This window comes from Danio rerio, chromosome 23 (assembly GCF_052040795.2).
Source record: "Danio rerio strain M-AB ecotype USA chromosome 23, GRCz13ab, whole genome shotgun sequence".
NCBI lineage: Eukaryota > Metazoa > Chordata > Actinopteri > Cypriniformes > Danionidae > Danio > Danio rerio.
In genome coordinates, this window is record NC_141043.1 from 41,132,501 (window position 1) to 41,147,337 (window position 14,837).

A 14,837-nucleotide genomic window follows, 5' to 3' on the forward strand; every position below is an offset into this window, starting at 1 on the left:
TCATTTTTGAACCATTATCATAAGTTATTTTGTAAGATTGCAAATTATTTTGTATGATTGTACTAAATAATCTAATGCACTATATATATATATATATATATATATATATATATATATATATATATATATATATATATATATATATATATATATATATATATATATATTTATTTATTTATTTATTTATTTATTTATTTATTTATTTATTTATTTATTTATATATATATATATATATATATATATATATATATATATATATATATATATATATATATATATATATATATATATATATATTATAAGTTGAAGTCAGAATTATTAGCGCCCCTGTTTTTTTTTTTTTTTTGGGGGGGGTCTTAACAACCACCTTTATGCAGATGGTAGTCAGGTATGTATGTATATTTACCTTATGTCATTTTGAACTAAAATATAAATAAACCATGAAACCTAAAACAGCAAAAAAATTACAAATGTGGAGGCCTACATCAACTTATGAAGTGATGGCAAATGTTATATTTGAATCTCAATGTTTCTATACCATTAACCATAGTTTCTTAATATACACAGATAAATAAATAAAAATTTAGGCTACAATACAATGCATTCGTGGTCTAATTTATGATTAATTAATTGAAGCTACAAGTATAGATTTTTAACATTTAATTAGCTCTGAAGAGTAACTAAATCACACAAACGAGTTGGTGTTATGCTTGATAAAAATAATCAAAGTAAAACTGTTATAATTTATAATTATAGGCCTAGTTGTTATACAGCCGACTTTTCAAAAATGTCAAAAGACTTGTTTTACTAATGCGCATGCGCTCTCTAGAGGAAACAAACAGGTGATGTTTTTAAAGCAACCCTACCGTGCAGAGTTGAGATTAAAAGTAAAATACTTAATTAAAAGTTATAATTTACAGTATTATTGAAGACATTTTGGCGGAATTTACATCGTTACTTTGGGATACTGTCTTCAGAGCAAAATATCACTAAACGTTTAGTTATTAAAGGTCTTAACGCTCCCATAACTGCTTTAAAGATTATTGTGGGTGATGAGCATCCTAGTAACATGGCCATAACCTACATATAGAACTAGTTTGATGTTTATTTACACTGTAATGACTTTTACGTCATGGTTTGTGTCGACTGTGCACCATCTAGCGGTTGAACAACAGTTTTACAACACTCAAATGTGTTCAATTTTACTCCGAAAATGTAAGAATAGTCTATCTATTAATCTGATTATCAGGTAAACAACAGATAAAGACATTATACATAATCTAGTTGATGATTCTACCTGAGAGACTGACATTTTTTTTTTGTCACACAGAAAGATGAGAAGTCTGATAAAGGCTGCAGGTGTATGACTTCATCTTTTTCTTGTTTTATCTTTCAGGTAAGCCGCATTTAAGGAAGTTGCCAAGTACACACATGCAATACGAGTATAACAACAAGTTCTCTCACACAAACACACCCCTTTTCAGACGTCTGCAATGTTAAGTGCAAACCTGTGTACTCTTTGACAACACTCGATGATCGGACAAATGGATCACAGAAAACAGCATGTCCCTCAGGTAAGCGCACGTATTTATTAATATACGGCTATTATACAAATATTTAGTGAAAATATGGTTAACTGTTACTATGAACCGTTTAATACGTACAATAAAATGACTAATAAATCATTCAAACAAATTTTACTATCTTGTAAATGATTATAATGTTGTAAATTAATCTGTTTTCTCTCTGTCCTTAACAAAGGAATGTCATGCATTCATTCCCACATGAAAGAAAAATACTTTAGTAATTTATATGGTTCCTATTTATATCAAGTGGCCTCAACTAATATGAACTCACATTGACATTAATAATTTGTTACAGTGTACTTATTGTGTAAATACATGTATTTACATTTTTAGTATGCTTGATTAAATGCCTGCATGTAATTACATCTGTAATTGGTTTCTGTAATTATATTGATAATTACACTGTTGACCATCTTACCTTAACCCAACCGCAAACATACCCCCAAACCTGTCTCTAACCCAACTCAAACCCCACCCTAATAGAATCAGAAGTGTTCTGCAATGCATTATTAACAGTATATTGTATTTATATTTTAATGTAAGTACATAGTAGTTAAGGTAACTTAATATAAAGTGGAATAGAGTAAATTATTTAATATTTTTAAACAAAACCTTACGGTTATAGTAACTAAGAAAATGAATGAATCTGTTATTGTGATTGGTAATGTTGATATGGTATTCCAACAACTATAGCAATATAAACAAATGACCCAGTACTACAGCATTCTAGTACTATAGGATACATTATATTAGAATACACCACAGTTTACTGTAGTAAAAATTAAAGTATACTACAGTATTTATTACAGTTAGCAGTTCACAGTGGTTAATACCACCATAGGCTCATTCTGAAAATGTAGCCCTATATACATTTCTGGAGATTGCAAATTATGTAGCCAGAAGTACATAAGCTGCGTCCCAAATGGCACACCATACACTATGCACTCATGCACTATGCACTTACACACTCAACAGAATAGTATATGTATGTAGTGGCGTCCCAAATGGCACACTAATGTTTTTTTAATAGGCGGAAATTCAAACAGTTTCCTTGATGACGTTTGACGGTTGCCAAATCAGTGAAATAAACGACCGATTTATCAAATAATACCTGCCGTGACTATTGCCGCATTCACCATCGGGATGCGCTATAATCACTCTCATAGGAGAATTTTGCTTTCACCATCCAAAATAAATAAAGTAATCCAACATGTGTGCCCGATAGCTCAGCCCCTTCTGCTACGTAAGCAAACCTGCGGTCGTTGAGTGCGTGAAGTGTCCATCATTACACACTTCATTTTAGCGGCTGAATGAGTGCATCATCCGGGTATTTAAAGTGCACTTATTACTTTTAGAGTTTTCAGTGTGAACACGCTACTAACACTATTTATACTACAAAATGGTGTAGAATAGTGCATAAGTATGCGATTTGGGACGCAGCTGTACTGTTTTTAAAACAAATGCTACGGGGTGGTATGACGTTCCTTTTCGCGCTACCAGCTGACCACATACCTCTGTATGGACGACTTTTCTGCTGTTATCAGTTTGTTCAGTAGCTCGTCATGTTTTCAGCACACTTAAGACACAGAGAGAAGTTGACATCAACAACAGGGTTTGAGTCTGGTGAAGAACGGTTCCAGAAAGTGGGAAAGACGAAAACAGAAGCCAATAGTAAATAACAGGGTGAGAATGCTGTAAAATCTGAAAACGTGATGATAAAGCAGGCGAGGGCTTTTCTTTTCCTGGACTGCTTTTTAAAACTGTTGGACCAATCGTTGGTTTTGAAAACACTGTTGGTTGGGCTTAGGGAAGATGGAGGGTGGGTCAGTTGATCAGTCAGTCAACAGCAGCCTCTAGTGGATTTACGTGAGAACAGCAGGCGTGAATGGCACTCGCTGGAGATAATTGATAACTCAAAAAGCATACACAGTGGTGGATTCGCGAAAAAAAAAAAACTGCAGAAAAACTTGGAACGTATTTGGCGCTCTCTAGAAATCTATATAGTGGTACATTTTCAGAATGAGCCTGGGTTGGTTAATACTGCACTATGCTGTGGCATTCATTAACTGTTGTAAACACTAGAATATTTACAGTAAATAATATAGAATATATTAGTATTATACTAATAGCTAGCTCTCTGCAACTCTCACATGGAGAGGGGGACTCTGTACTGCTCAGAGTCTTTCGGATGAGATGTTAAACCGAGGCCCTGACTCTCTGTGGTCGTTAAAAATCCCAGGATGCCCTTTGAAAAAGAGTAGGGTGTGTGGTTTGTGATCTGGCGCAATATGGCTGCTGTCATGTCGTCCAGGTAGATGCTGCACACTGGTGGTGGATGAGGAGATTCCCCCCAATGTGTAAAGCACTTTGAGTGTCCAGAAAAGGTGCTATATAAAATAATGTAAGGAATACTATTAATATCATTAGTATAATATGGTTCAAAAACAATATTTGGTTTAAATGACTATAGGTTTTTTTTCATATGGATGTCCAGATTGGTAGGACTCTATAAAGTGCATTTTTTTTTTGCATTTAACACACAAATGTGTAAAATTGTTTGAGAATCATGCAAGTAAGCATAAACTATATTATAGTGATGTTTCAGTGAAAAAAAAATAGATCAGAACTTCCTCATTTCAACAGTCTATTGTAAGCGAGTTTACTGTAGTCACTAGTCAAACAATATTACAGCATGTGCTTATGTTGAGAGTAATCTCAGTCTTTAATTTGATTTCTCGTTGTTTTTTACAGCTCAGCAATGCAATGCAGCTGAATATAATGAACTTGGTAAAGTCTGGGAAAATGAGTATTGATGAAGCTCTGAATCAGGCGAGAAGCGGCAAAATGCACAAACAGAAGAACTTTGAGATCGAGGTGAAGTATGAGTTCAGTTTAAAACTCATGAAAAGATCCACAGTGAGCCAGAAACAAAATCACAATGCAATTCGAGAAACACTGCAGTGCAATGACATATATAAAAAAAGATATAATCACCATATGTCAGGGATTTCCAAACTCGGTCCTGGAGGGCCGGTGTCTTAGAGAGTTTAGCTTCAACCCTAATCAAACACACCTGAAGCTAATCAAGCTCTTACTAGACATACTAGAAACTTTCTGGCAGATGTGTTGAAGCATGTTGGAGCTAAACTCAGCAGGACACTGGCCCTCCAGGACTGAGTTTGGACATCCCTGCCATACGTCTTTTAAACATGTCTTTAAATGAAAGCACTGCTTTGCAAAATTCAATCTTATTTGCTAACATATTTTTTTTTTTATGAAGTCATAAAGTGTCTGGTATGTTTATGCACATAGTTCTTGTCAAGGAAATGGTTTGTTGTTAAACCAGTCTTTGTGGGAGGGGCTCTAATATTTAGTGCAAGTGTCTATGGTGATTTTAAGCAACCCCCGAATGAGTTTTGTAAGCTGACATTTTGCATTGAGGAAGTATTATCAGTTATTTCTTGAATCCATTGTTCAACATTGTCATTGATGTTTCTGTTTCAGGAAAAAGAGCCGTCGCAGTATAACTTCAGTGTCCGCAAGTTCAACCGCTATTTATGGCAGAAACGAGTTTTGCAGGTGGTTGTCCACACACTGAACAGCTCTAAACACACCCAGTGATAACCAGAGCTAAATATACAGTGGAAATCAGAAATATTAGCCCCCTTTTAATTGTTTACTTTTTTTTAAAATATTTGCCAAATTATGTTTAACAGAGCAAAGAAATTTTCACAGTATTTCTGATAATATTTTTTCTTCTGGAGAAAATCTCATTTGTTTTATTTTGTCTGGAATAAAAGCAGTTTTTATTTTAAAAAAAAAAACATTTTAAGGTCAAAATTATTAGCCCCTTCAAGCTATTTTTGTTTTCGATAGTCTACAGCAGAGGTTCTCAAAGTGGGGGTCGGGACCCCCCGAGGGGTCGCGGGACAATGAAGGGGGGTCGCCTGTTGATTTTCAAAAATCTATTAATTTTTATTAAACCTTAAGACTTACTGTATTTTATCAATAACCTACTGAAGAGAAAAAAATAGTCGTTTATAGTTACTATAAACTATATAGTTACTATAGTAGCTTATAGTTACTAGTTCTATTGGATTGCGACTTCTCGGGTAGTTACATTATACTAAAGACACAACAATACTGTCAGATGCAGCAGATTTTGTAACACCAGGTTAAACTTTCTAGCCCATTTACAGCACTGACATACATAAAAAAACAAAGAATAGACTTGGGTCTATTGGTGTGTTTGTGCGCGTCATTGCATACAAGGTTTCTGTATTTATAACCACCACCTCAGAGAATATTGGGGGTCATGAGTCACTGGCGTTGTCATTTTGGGGGTCGCGGGCTGAAAAGTTTGGGAACCCCTGGTCTACAGAACAAACCATCATTGTACAATATCTTGCTTAATTACCCTAACCTGCCTAGTTCACCTAATTAACCTAGTTAAGCCTTTAAATGTCACTTTAAGCTGTATAGAAGTGTCTTGAAAAATGACTAGTAAAATATTTTTAACTGTCATCATTACAACGATAAAATAAATCAATTATTAGAAATGAGTTATTAAAACCATTATGTGTTGAGAAAGATCTTCTCTCCGTTAAACAGAAATTGGCGAAAAAAAATAAATTGGGCTAATAATTCAGGGAGGCTAATAATTCAGACTTCAACTGTATATATATATATATATATATATATATATATATATATATATATATATATATATATATACACACACACACACACACACACACACACAGTTCTATAACTATCCATATATATATATATATATATATATATATATATATATATATATATATATATATATATAGTCTTATTTAGTTTGCCTGTATTAAAATCTAAAAAAGCAAAATGTAAAACTGAATTGGATTGAATTGAATTTTATTTAAAAGAATTTAGACAAACTGTACAAAAAGTATTCCATACACTTTGTTAAAAAAGCTGTCGAGGATAAAAACACAATAAAGCCCTGGGCTTATTTCCATTGTTGTCCTCTTTTAAATAAAAACAATGTATGGCTTCAAAATACTAATGAAGAATAAAACAAACAGTCGCCACAGCGGTACGAACAGTCAACTTATCCAGCACATGTTCTACACAGCTAATGGCCTTCCAGCCGCAAACCTATTCACACTCAAGTAACATATAAATTAAAACATCCTCGTCCACCATGCAAACTAATTATCCTCATCAAACAACCGTCTTTTGATAGCTTTTTTGAACAACCTTAAATCTTTTATTTCCTTGATTGATTTTGGTAGTTTGTTCCACATGATTGCACTTGTATATAAAAACATATTTTTCCCCACTAAACTTCTAAATTTAAATAAACAAATATTAAAATCCCAACCCCTAGTACTGTATGAATGCTGTTGCCTCACCATTTGAAAATAGTTCATCAAATAACTAGGAACCACATTATTAAACATTTTACGCACCATTCCCAGTTTTAAAAAACACACTCTATTACTAACAGTTAACATACCTAATTTATTAAAAGACTCTTTGTGCAAATGTGCTCTAGGATGCATTTTTAAAATTATTCGTACAAATTTATTTTGTGCCTTTTGCAATTTCTCCTTCAAATTCTGTGAGCAGCTATGGTCAATATTATTATTCGATTGGCTACAGAACAAACAACTTTTGTTCAATGACTTGCCTAATTAACCTAACTTGTCTAGTTAACCTAATTAACCTAGTTAAGTCTTTAAATTGCACTTTAAGCTGAATACTACTATCTTGCAAAATCTAGTATCTAGATAAAACACTTTATTTTTGTAAATATTTTCTCCTGTTTTTTATTTTTATAAAGTTCGAGAGTTAGTTATTTAAGTTAAAGTTAAGTATTGTATTTTTATTTCAGTTATTTTGTGAGGGTTATAGTTATATTTGAGTATAGTTAGGTGACACTTTTTGTTTATTATTTTTCTGTGGGTCCTCTGCAAGGTATTTGCTTCACATTATTTTTTTGTTGTATAAAAAAAAAGGCTTTATTTGTCAAGTGTTCTATTACTTCCTTGATGAACTTAGTTATTAAAATATTAGTTATTAAAACTGCTGTCCAATACGTTGGAAAACTTTTTTTCACTTGGGAAATGTGTAAGCGCATCACGGTGGTGCAGTGAGTAGCATGATCGCCTCACAGCAAGAAGGTCGCTGGTTCGAGCCCAGGCTGGGTCAGTTGGCATTTCTGTGTGGAGTTTGCATGTTCTTCCCGGGTTGACGTGGGTTTTCTCCGGGTGCTCCGGTTTCCCCCACAGTCCGAAGACATGTGGTATAGCTGATTGTCCGTAGTGTATGTATGTGTATGGGTGCTTCCCAGTGATGGATTGCGGCTGGAAGGGCATCCGCTGTGTAAAACATATGGTGGATAAGTTGGCGGTTCATTGAGCTGTGGCGACCCCAGATTGATAAAGGGACTAAGCTTGTATGTGTGAAAGAATGTGTTGTCTCCATATCTTGAATGACCTCAGTGTATATAAATTAACAGGACATTTTTGATTTTGGGGCTTGTTTTTTCTTAAAGGCCTGTTCACACCAAGGACTATAAATTTATAAAAAAAACAATAAAAAATATTTTTAAAAACTGTTCTAAATATGAAAGAATCTAATGCATCAAATAACAACTGGATGGAGCAATAATATCCTTGGAATCAATTCAATTTTTTTAAAACTTATTTTAACTATAATAATATTGACAATAAGGGCGAGGCAGTGGCGCAGTAGGTAGTGCTGTCGCCTCACAGCAAGAAGGTTGCTGGGTCGGTGGTTCGAACCTCGGCTCAGTTGCCGTTTCTGTGTGGAGTTTGCATGTTGCCTTCGTGTGGGTTTCCTCCGGGTGCTCCGGTTTCCCCCAGACATGCGGTACAGTCATGCGGTACAGGTGAATTGGGTTGGCTAAATTGTCCGTAGTGTATGAGTGTGTGTGTGTGTGTGAATATGTGTGTGGATGTTTCCCATTGATGGGTTGCGGCTGGAAGGGCATCCGCTGCGTAAAAACTTGCTGGATAAGTTAATGGTTCATTCCGCTGTGGCGACCTCGGATTAATAAAGGGACTAAGCCGACAGGAAAATGAATGAATGAATATTGACAATCGATTAGAATTTGTCCTGAGAAAAAGGTAAAAAATGGTCACTTATTTTGTACAGTTTTAAATACATTGATTGCATTAATGGTGCATTTTCTTTTTTGGGGTAGCCTATCCCTTAAATAGTACTCTAAGTTATGATTGAGGGCTTCACATTTAGCGAATGCGTTTCTGCTTCAGATTGATTTCAGCACAAGACTGTTGTGCAGCATCGAGAAAGGCATCGTCAAGCGGCAGCTCCTTTTTTCGGACGTGAAAAATTGCCATGATGCTCCAGGTACCAGGTTCTCCATTTCCTTCAGAGGGCGACCTGACTATGAGCTGGAAGCTGCGTCTTTGGAGGACAAGCAGAAGGTGAGATATCTGAATTGAATTTCTACTCTTTGCCAGATGATTAAATATATATTCAAATCCTTATTGGGTGGTAACGTCCAATTCAGATTGAGTCTGAAACCGTGATATCAGGCCCAATTTCCGATCACATGATCGGATCTGAACATCCCTACATGTTATTATAGAAACATGGCAACTGTCAATCAATTCGGTGGGCAGGGAAAACGCACTCCTACATCACATTGCGGTGGCCTCAAAATCCATGGGATTTGTATACTATTTTAACCTCAGGAAATAAAAAAAGAAGACTTTTTGGGTTTATATCACTCAAATATGACTGTGGACACACTATACCTGCACACAGATCTGTCCAAACAGCCTACAAAAGATCATTTTCATCATAGATGCACTTTAAAATAAAATACTTGACCACTTGTTGTTGACTTTTGATAATAAAGACTCATCGTTGATGCATCTCACTTTTAGATCACGCAGCTGGTGAATCAGATCATCTACAATAACATATACAGCCCACCTGAGAATGGCACGCTGGATGTAGAAACCTCAAACTTACCTCCAGACAACCTTAAAGAGGGTCACCTTTTACTGCAGAGGGGAGGACTGGCGTCGTTCAAATGGAAGAAGTATGAGAATATGTTTTACTATGCCTGTCTAGTTCTTCTCAAACCAGAAGGTGTTATACTAGTTAGACTGGAACTTGTGCTGCAAATCTGCAATCGCTAAAAAGGATCTGCTTTAGGCCAAATTAAAATTGAGATGGTGCTTACTCACTAATGCGGTCTGTTACATTTGTTCTAAAAATTTTCTTTTCTTAAACCTTGTTTTTTTAACATAAAACATTATAAAATATCATATGCTTCAAAAAGATCATATATAGGAAACATTATATTATATAATATATTATTATTATTATTATCAGCTACACCATTGCATATGTCTCTTTATTGACATATTTTTATTGTAAAAAAGCAAACAATCTTATTAGCCCCCATGTTTATTTTTTCCCCAAATTTCTGTTTAACAGAGAGAATATTTTTTCAGCACATTTCTGAACATAATAGCTTTAATAACTAATTTATAATAATTAATTTATTTTATCTTTGCCATGATGACAGTAAATAATATTTGACTAGATAGTTTTCTAGACACTTCTATACAGCTAAAATGACATTTAAAAGGCTTAACTAGGTTAATTAGGTTAACTAGGCAGGTTAGGGTAATTGGGCAAGTAAAGAAAGAACTTGGATTAATATTCGACTCTAATTTAAAGGGGAGCTATTATGCAAAAATCACTTTTAATAAGGGTTTAAACACAGTTGTTTGGCAACAGTCTGTGAATATCACCAACTTCAATTATATTAATTTTATTTTTTATAATAACACTTCATAAAAATAGTCTGCAGAGACGCTTTTATTGACATTCTCCCTTTGTATGTGTCATCAGAGGGGGAAAGCCCCACCTTTTAGTGTTTATCTCTCCCTCATTAGTATAGGACATCAGTATTCTTTTTGAATCTACCACTATGCTGACACACAGGCATTTGTAGCTCCGCCCTCTTTTGAAAATCTCATTTGAATTTAAAGCGTCAGTCACCAAAACTGCACAGTTAGGATCAAAGCATAAAAGGAGCAGTTTCAAAAAGGTGTAAGAAATAATCTGTGTGGTGTTTTGAGATGAAACCTCCCATACACACTCTAGTTACATCAGAGACTTATTTGACGTCTTCTAAAAATGAGCATAATAGGTCTTCTTTAATGTTTGACCCGTCTATATTCGCCTATCTGTGAGGTGTGCGTCTCTAGTGTGTGTTTTAGTATTTAAAATGCTTTCACTTTTACTGATACCTGAAATTGTATAAATTTAAACATGAAGCACTTTGAGAATTAAGTTTTAAAATCCCTACATACAATGTGTAAAATGTATTCTTATTCCTCACTCTTAGATACGAAGCTCATCTGCAGACGGGTCAGCTGACCCTGTATCCCATCGCTCATCAACCTGCCAGCAGTAATGCAGACACCTCCAGCGAGTACATTTGGCAGATCTCAGACATTTATGACAGTGTGGAGGGCGTCAGGTGTGCTGGGGGCGACGGGACGGCTCTTATCATCCATCTCTCGGATGGTATGGTCAGGGTGGACACCCCCTGCACCATTGACACCTTCATGCTGCGCAACGACAAGAATGATTTCCTGTGAGTCAAACACCATTTTACTGACTTCCTTGATTCTCGATCGGGTTAAAAATAGTCATAAATGTATAATTTACGCTATTAACAAGACAATAACTAAGACATTAAGCTCAATAAACTACTAATTAGCTGCTTTTTAATGGTCAGCAATTTAGTAGTTAAGTTTGGGTTGGATTAGGGATGTAAAACAGGATCATACATTCTAAGTGTTAATATCAGGTACTATGTTTATAATAGGAAAGACAAGAATGACTTCCTGTGTGTCAAATACTGTTTCACTGACTTCCTTGATCCTCGATCGGGCTAAAAATAGTCATAAAAATGTTTTACTTCCTCAGTATTTTTTGTCTCGTTTTACCTTACAAACATTTCAACATTCTTGAGTTCTTAAATAAACCAAACTATAGGTCACACAAGGGATGCAACGTTTAAAAAATTTTGGTTGTACAATTATAGTCTAAGAAATAATCTCCGTTTCATGATTATCTGCATTCACCGATTTCCAAACCTCATTAGTTTAAAACTAAAATTTCTTAAAATTTGGTTTTGTAGTTCGGGCCTACATATAGACTGATTTAACGCAGCCGCCATTTTCAAAAGCGAAATCGAGGCTGCGGTGGGAAGAAACCCGGAAGTATCATTGGGAGTTGCATAGGAATGTTGTGTACTTGGCTGTATATCTTATCAGCGAAGATAAAGTGACACAAATGTATAATTTCTCCGCCATCCGGGTGGCCCGAAGGTCCGTTCTGAATGAATGGTGAGTGTAGAAAGGGATATCAGAGCTCATTTTCAGCTAAGTTAAGGGAAATGGCACTAGTTAGCTAACGTTTTCTTTCCCAAATGCACGTTTTAAATGCCATTTATCAAACTCAAGTTAATAAACTGATTCTTTCACTATATTAGACTTGGCACAATACTTAATTAAAAGAAAAACCGGTAATTTCGCTCTAACATTTAAGGCACTGTTGATGGCTTTCTTAAAACACCGCTGATTTGCCATTGTGTTCACATGTTCAACAGAAATGATTGTGATTGGCAGAGAAGGTCATCAGTTCACCCACCGCTGTGTTCACCTTATTCTCAGCTGTCGAGTGGGCGCTGCCATTTGAATCTTTTTGTCTAGCGACTTCCGGTCACATTCACTTCCATTCATTTTTTGACGTTAACAACTGCTCGTTACGCTGCTTGATGTTGCAATTTAATATTTTCTTATTATATTATGCTACTTGGTCTGTGTAGTCATGCAAACATTTGTTTGTTAAACGAGTAGTTTGGCCATTTTCTGCCATTTATTATTCCTAGTCATTTCTCCCATAGGCGACTGAATCGGAAGTTCTAAGACAATTTTAGAATAAGGTCAATACTGATGACTCGACTGATCTTGACGGCTGCTTCGCGCTTCAGTCCGTGTATCCGTGTTTGCACTGGGTGAAGAGCGGTAAACTGAGTGCAAACCAAACACAGATACACAGAGACTGAAGCGCGAAGCCGTGAAGATCAGTTGAGTCATCCGCGCTCATCGTTGCTTCCATGTTAGCGGGAAATAGCCGGGTTTAAAACTTCAGTACCAGAACAACACTACTACAGACAACACGAGGGTGTGCTGCAGAGGACTGCAGTGTTTTATCACTCACCGGGTTACATAGGCTGAAGCAGGAAAGCGTCCTCACAGTGTTTAACTAGTGCCATGAGCTGAAGCCTTGGAGGACACTTAAGCGTATCACTGAGATTGTGATCTTGTTTGATGCTAAATTGCTTTTATTGTTTAAAATAAACCTACTGAATAATATTAAAGAGATGGTTACACCATTTCTGCATTTTGAAATCTCGGCAACAGCTGGAGGTTTGTAGTACACAGCATGTTACAGCCATGTTTACAGTGCTGTTCCAATACTTCCAGGTTTCTTCCCACCGCAGCCTCGCTTTGGTTCTTTAAAATGGCGGCTGCGTGAAATAAGCGTATGGACAATGATCCTGTGCTGTAATAAGCATACACAGTACAGTAAATTATGTCAAAACAAACTTTTATTTTAGATGCAATTAATGGTGATTTATTTTTGCCTGCACTATTTATTAACACACACTCACACGATTGCAAACAATACTGGATTCTCCTATGAAATATTTGCATCATAAGTATATTAATTGTTGTATGAATGATAATGCATCTGCATCTTTTTTAATCGATTGACAGCACTAATATATATATATATATATATATATATATATATATATATATATATATATATATATATATATATATATATATATATATATATATATATATATCCTTGTTAGGTTTCGGATCCCGAAAAGCGAGCACATGACCACCCCAGAGGCCTTAATGAATGAGCGAGATTCCTGGATGAAAGCCATCAGAGAACTGTGTGTGGACTGGAAACGAAAATCACAATTTGAAGACTTCTACGAAGCCCCTGACAGTGACTTTATCAATGTAACCGAGCCAGAAAGTAAGACTCAGAACAACCATGAGCCTCCACCGGTGCCGCCTTCACAGAGACCACGATTACCCAGAACACCCACAGCTGTGCACCCAGCCCTACCAACAACACCAGAGCCGCTGGAACCACTGGAGGCACCAAAACCACCTCGAAAGCCAAACCGCTCCACATTCTGCAGATCTGTAGCACTGCCCTTAACACCACCGGCGGCTGCATGTTCAACATCGCCTCCCACTTTGCCAATTTTGTTGCCTCCGGCATCACCTGTAGCATCAGGAGCAGTGCTAGGGCCTGCATCGCCTGTACCGTCTGCCCCGCCTGCCCCGCCTGCCCCCCCTGCTCCTTTGCCCCCTCCACTGCCCATCAAATCCAATCAGCTTTCAGAGAGGACAAAGGCTTTTCACTGGGACCTGGTGGCTCAGGATAAGGTATCTGTTCTTGTTGACCTCTTTTATCTTGGAGCTCCAGATTTTAGGTCTGACCAGCGATTTAGACTAGCCATGTATATACAATTGAACTCCGAGTTTTTAGCTCTCCTGAATTGTTAGCCCCCCTGTATATTTTTTTGCCCAATATCTGTTTAACGGAGGGATTTTTTTCAAACCATTTCTAAATTTAAAGGTTTAACTAGGTTAATTAGGTTAAGGTAAGGGTAATTAGGCATATCATTGACTTCCAGCTCTAACCCAGCATTGGGAAACACCCATACACTCTCATTCACACACATACACTGTGGCCAATTTAGCTTATTCAATTCACCTATAGCGCATTTCTTTGGACTGTGGGGAAAACACGGGGAGAACATGCAAACTTCACACAGAAATGGCAACTGGCCCAGCCAGGACTCGAACCAGCAACTTTCTTGCTGTGAAATGACAGTGCTAACCACTGAGCCACCGTGCCGCCTTTGTATTTTCAGTTATAAAACACAGATTCTGGTCAACTCTGTTACATCGATTTTAAAAAGGGAAAACAATCTGTAAAGCACTTATAGAAAAAGCATATGACTTGCTCCAAGTGATGTCTCTTCCTCTGGCAGGATACTCTAAAAGGCTTTGTAGCATGTTAATACTCGTATCTCATTCATTTCTTTAAAATATTTATGATAAACCAATATTTTCACAACAC

General features: G+C 36.1%; 1 protein-coding gene across 2 annotated transcripts in view; it reads left to right on the forward strand.

The window, feature by feature from the left end:
* Positions 1-1,521: 1,521 nt before the first annotated feature.
* The window catches only part of LOC101883438 (uncharacterized), an 87,724-nt gene continuing 74,408 nt past the window's right edge, over positions 1,522-14,837 (forward strand). Inside the window, exons 1-7 of one of the 2 annotated variants that reach the window (XM_087307730.1) lie at positions 1,522-1,574; positions 4,338-4,460; positions 5,091-5,165; positions 8,879-9,052; positions 9,518-9,675; positions 10,996-11,247; positions 13,546-14,137. In XM_087307730.1, coding sequence (XP_087163856.1) covers positions 1,533-1,574; positions 4,338-4,460; positions 5,091-5,165; positions 8,879-9,052; positions 9,518-9,675; positions 10,996-11,247; positions 13,546-14,137 — 1,416 coding nt within the window. In that variant the 5' untranslated portion in view covers positions 1,522-1,532. The remainder of the gene's footprint in view (positions 1,575-4,337; positions 4,461-5,090; positions 5,166-8,878; positions 9,053-9,517; positions 9,676-10,995; positions 11,248-13,545; positions 14,138-14,837) is intronic. The other variant, XM_087307731.1, reaches the window with a different exon arrangement.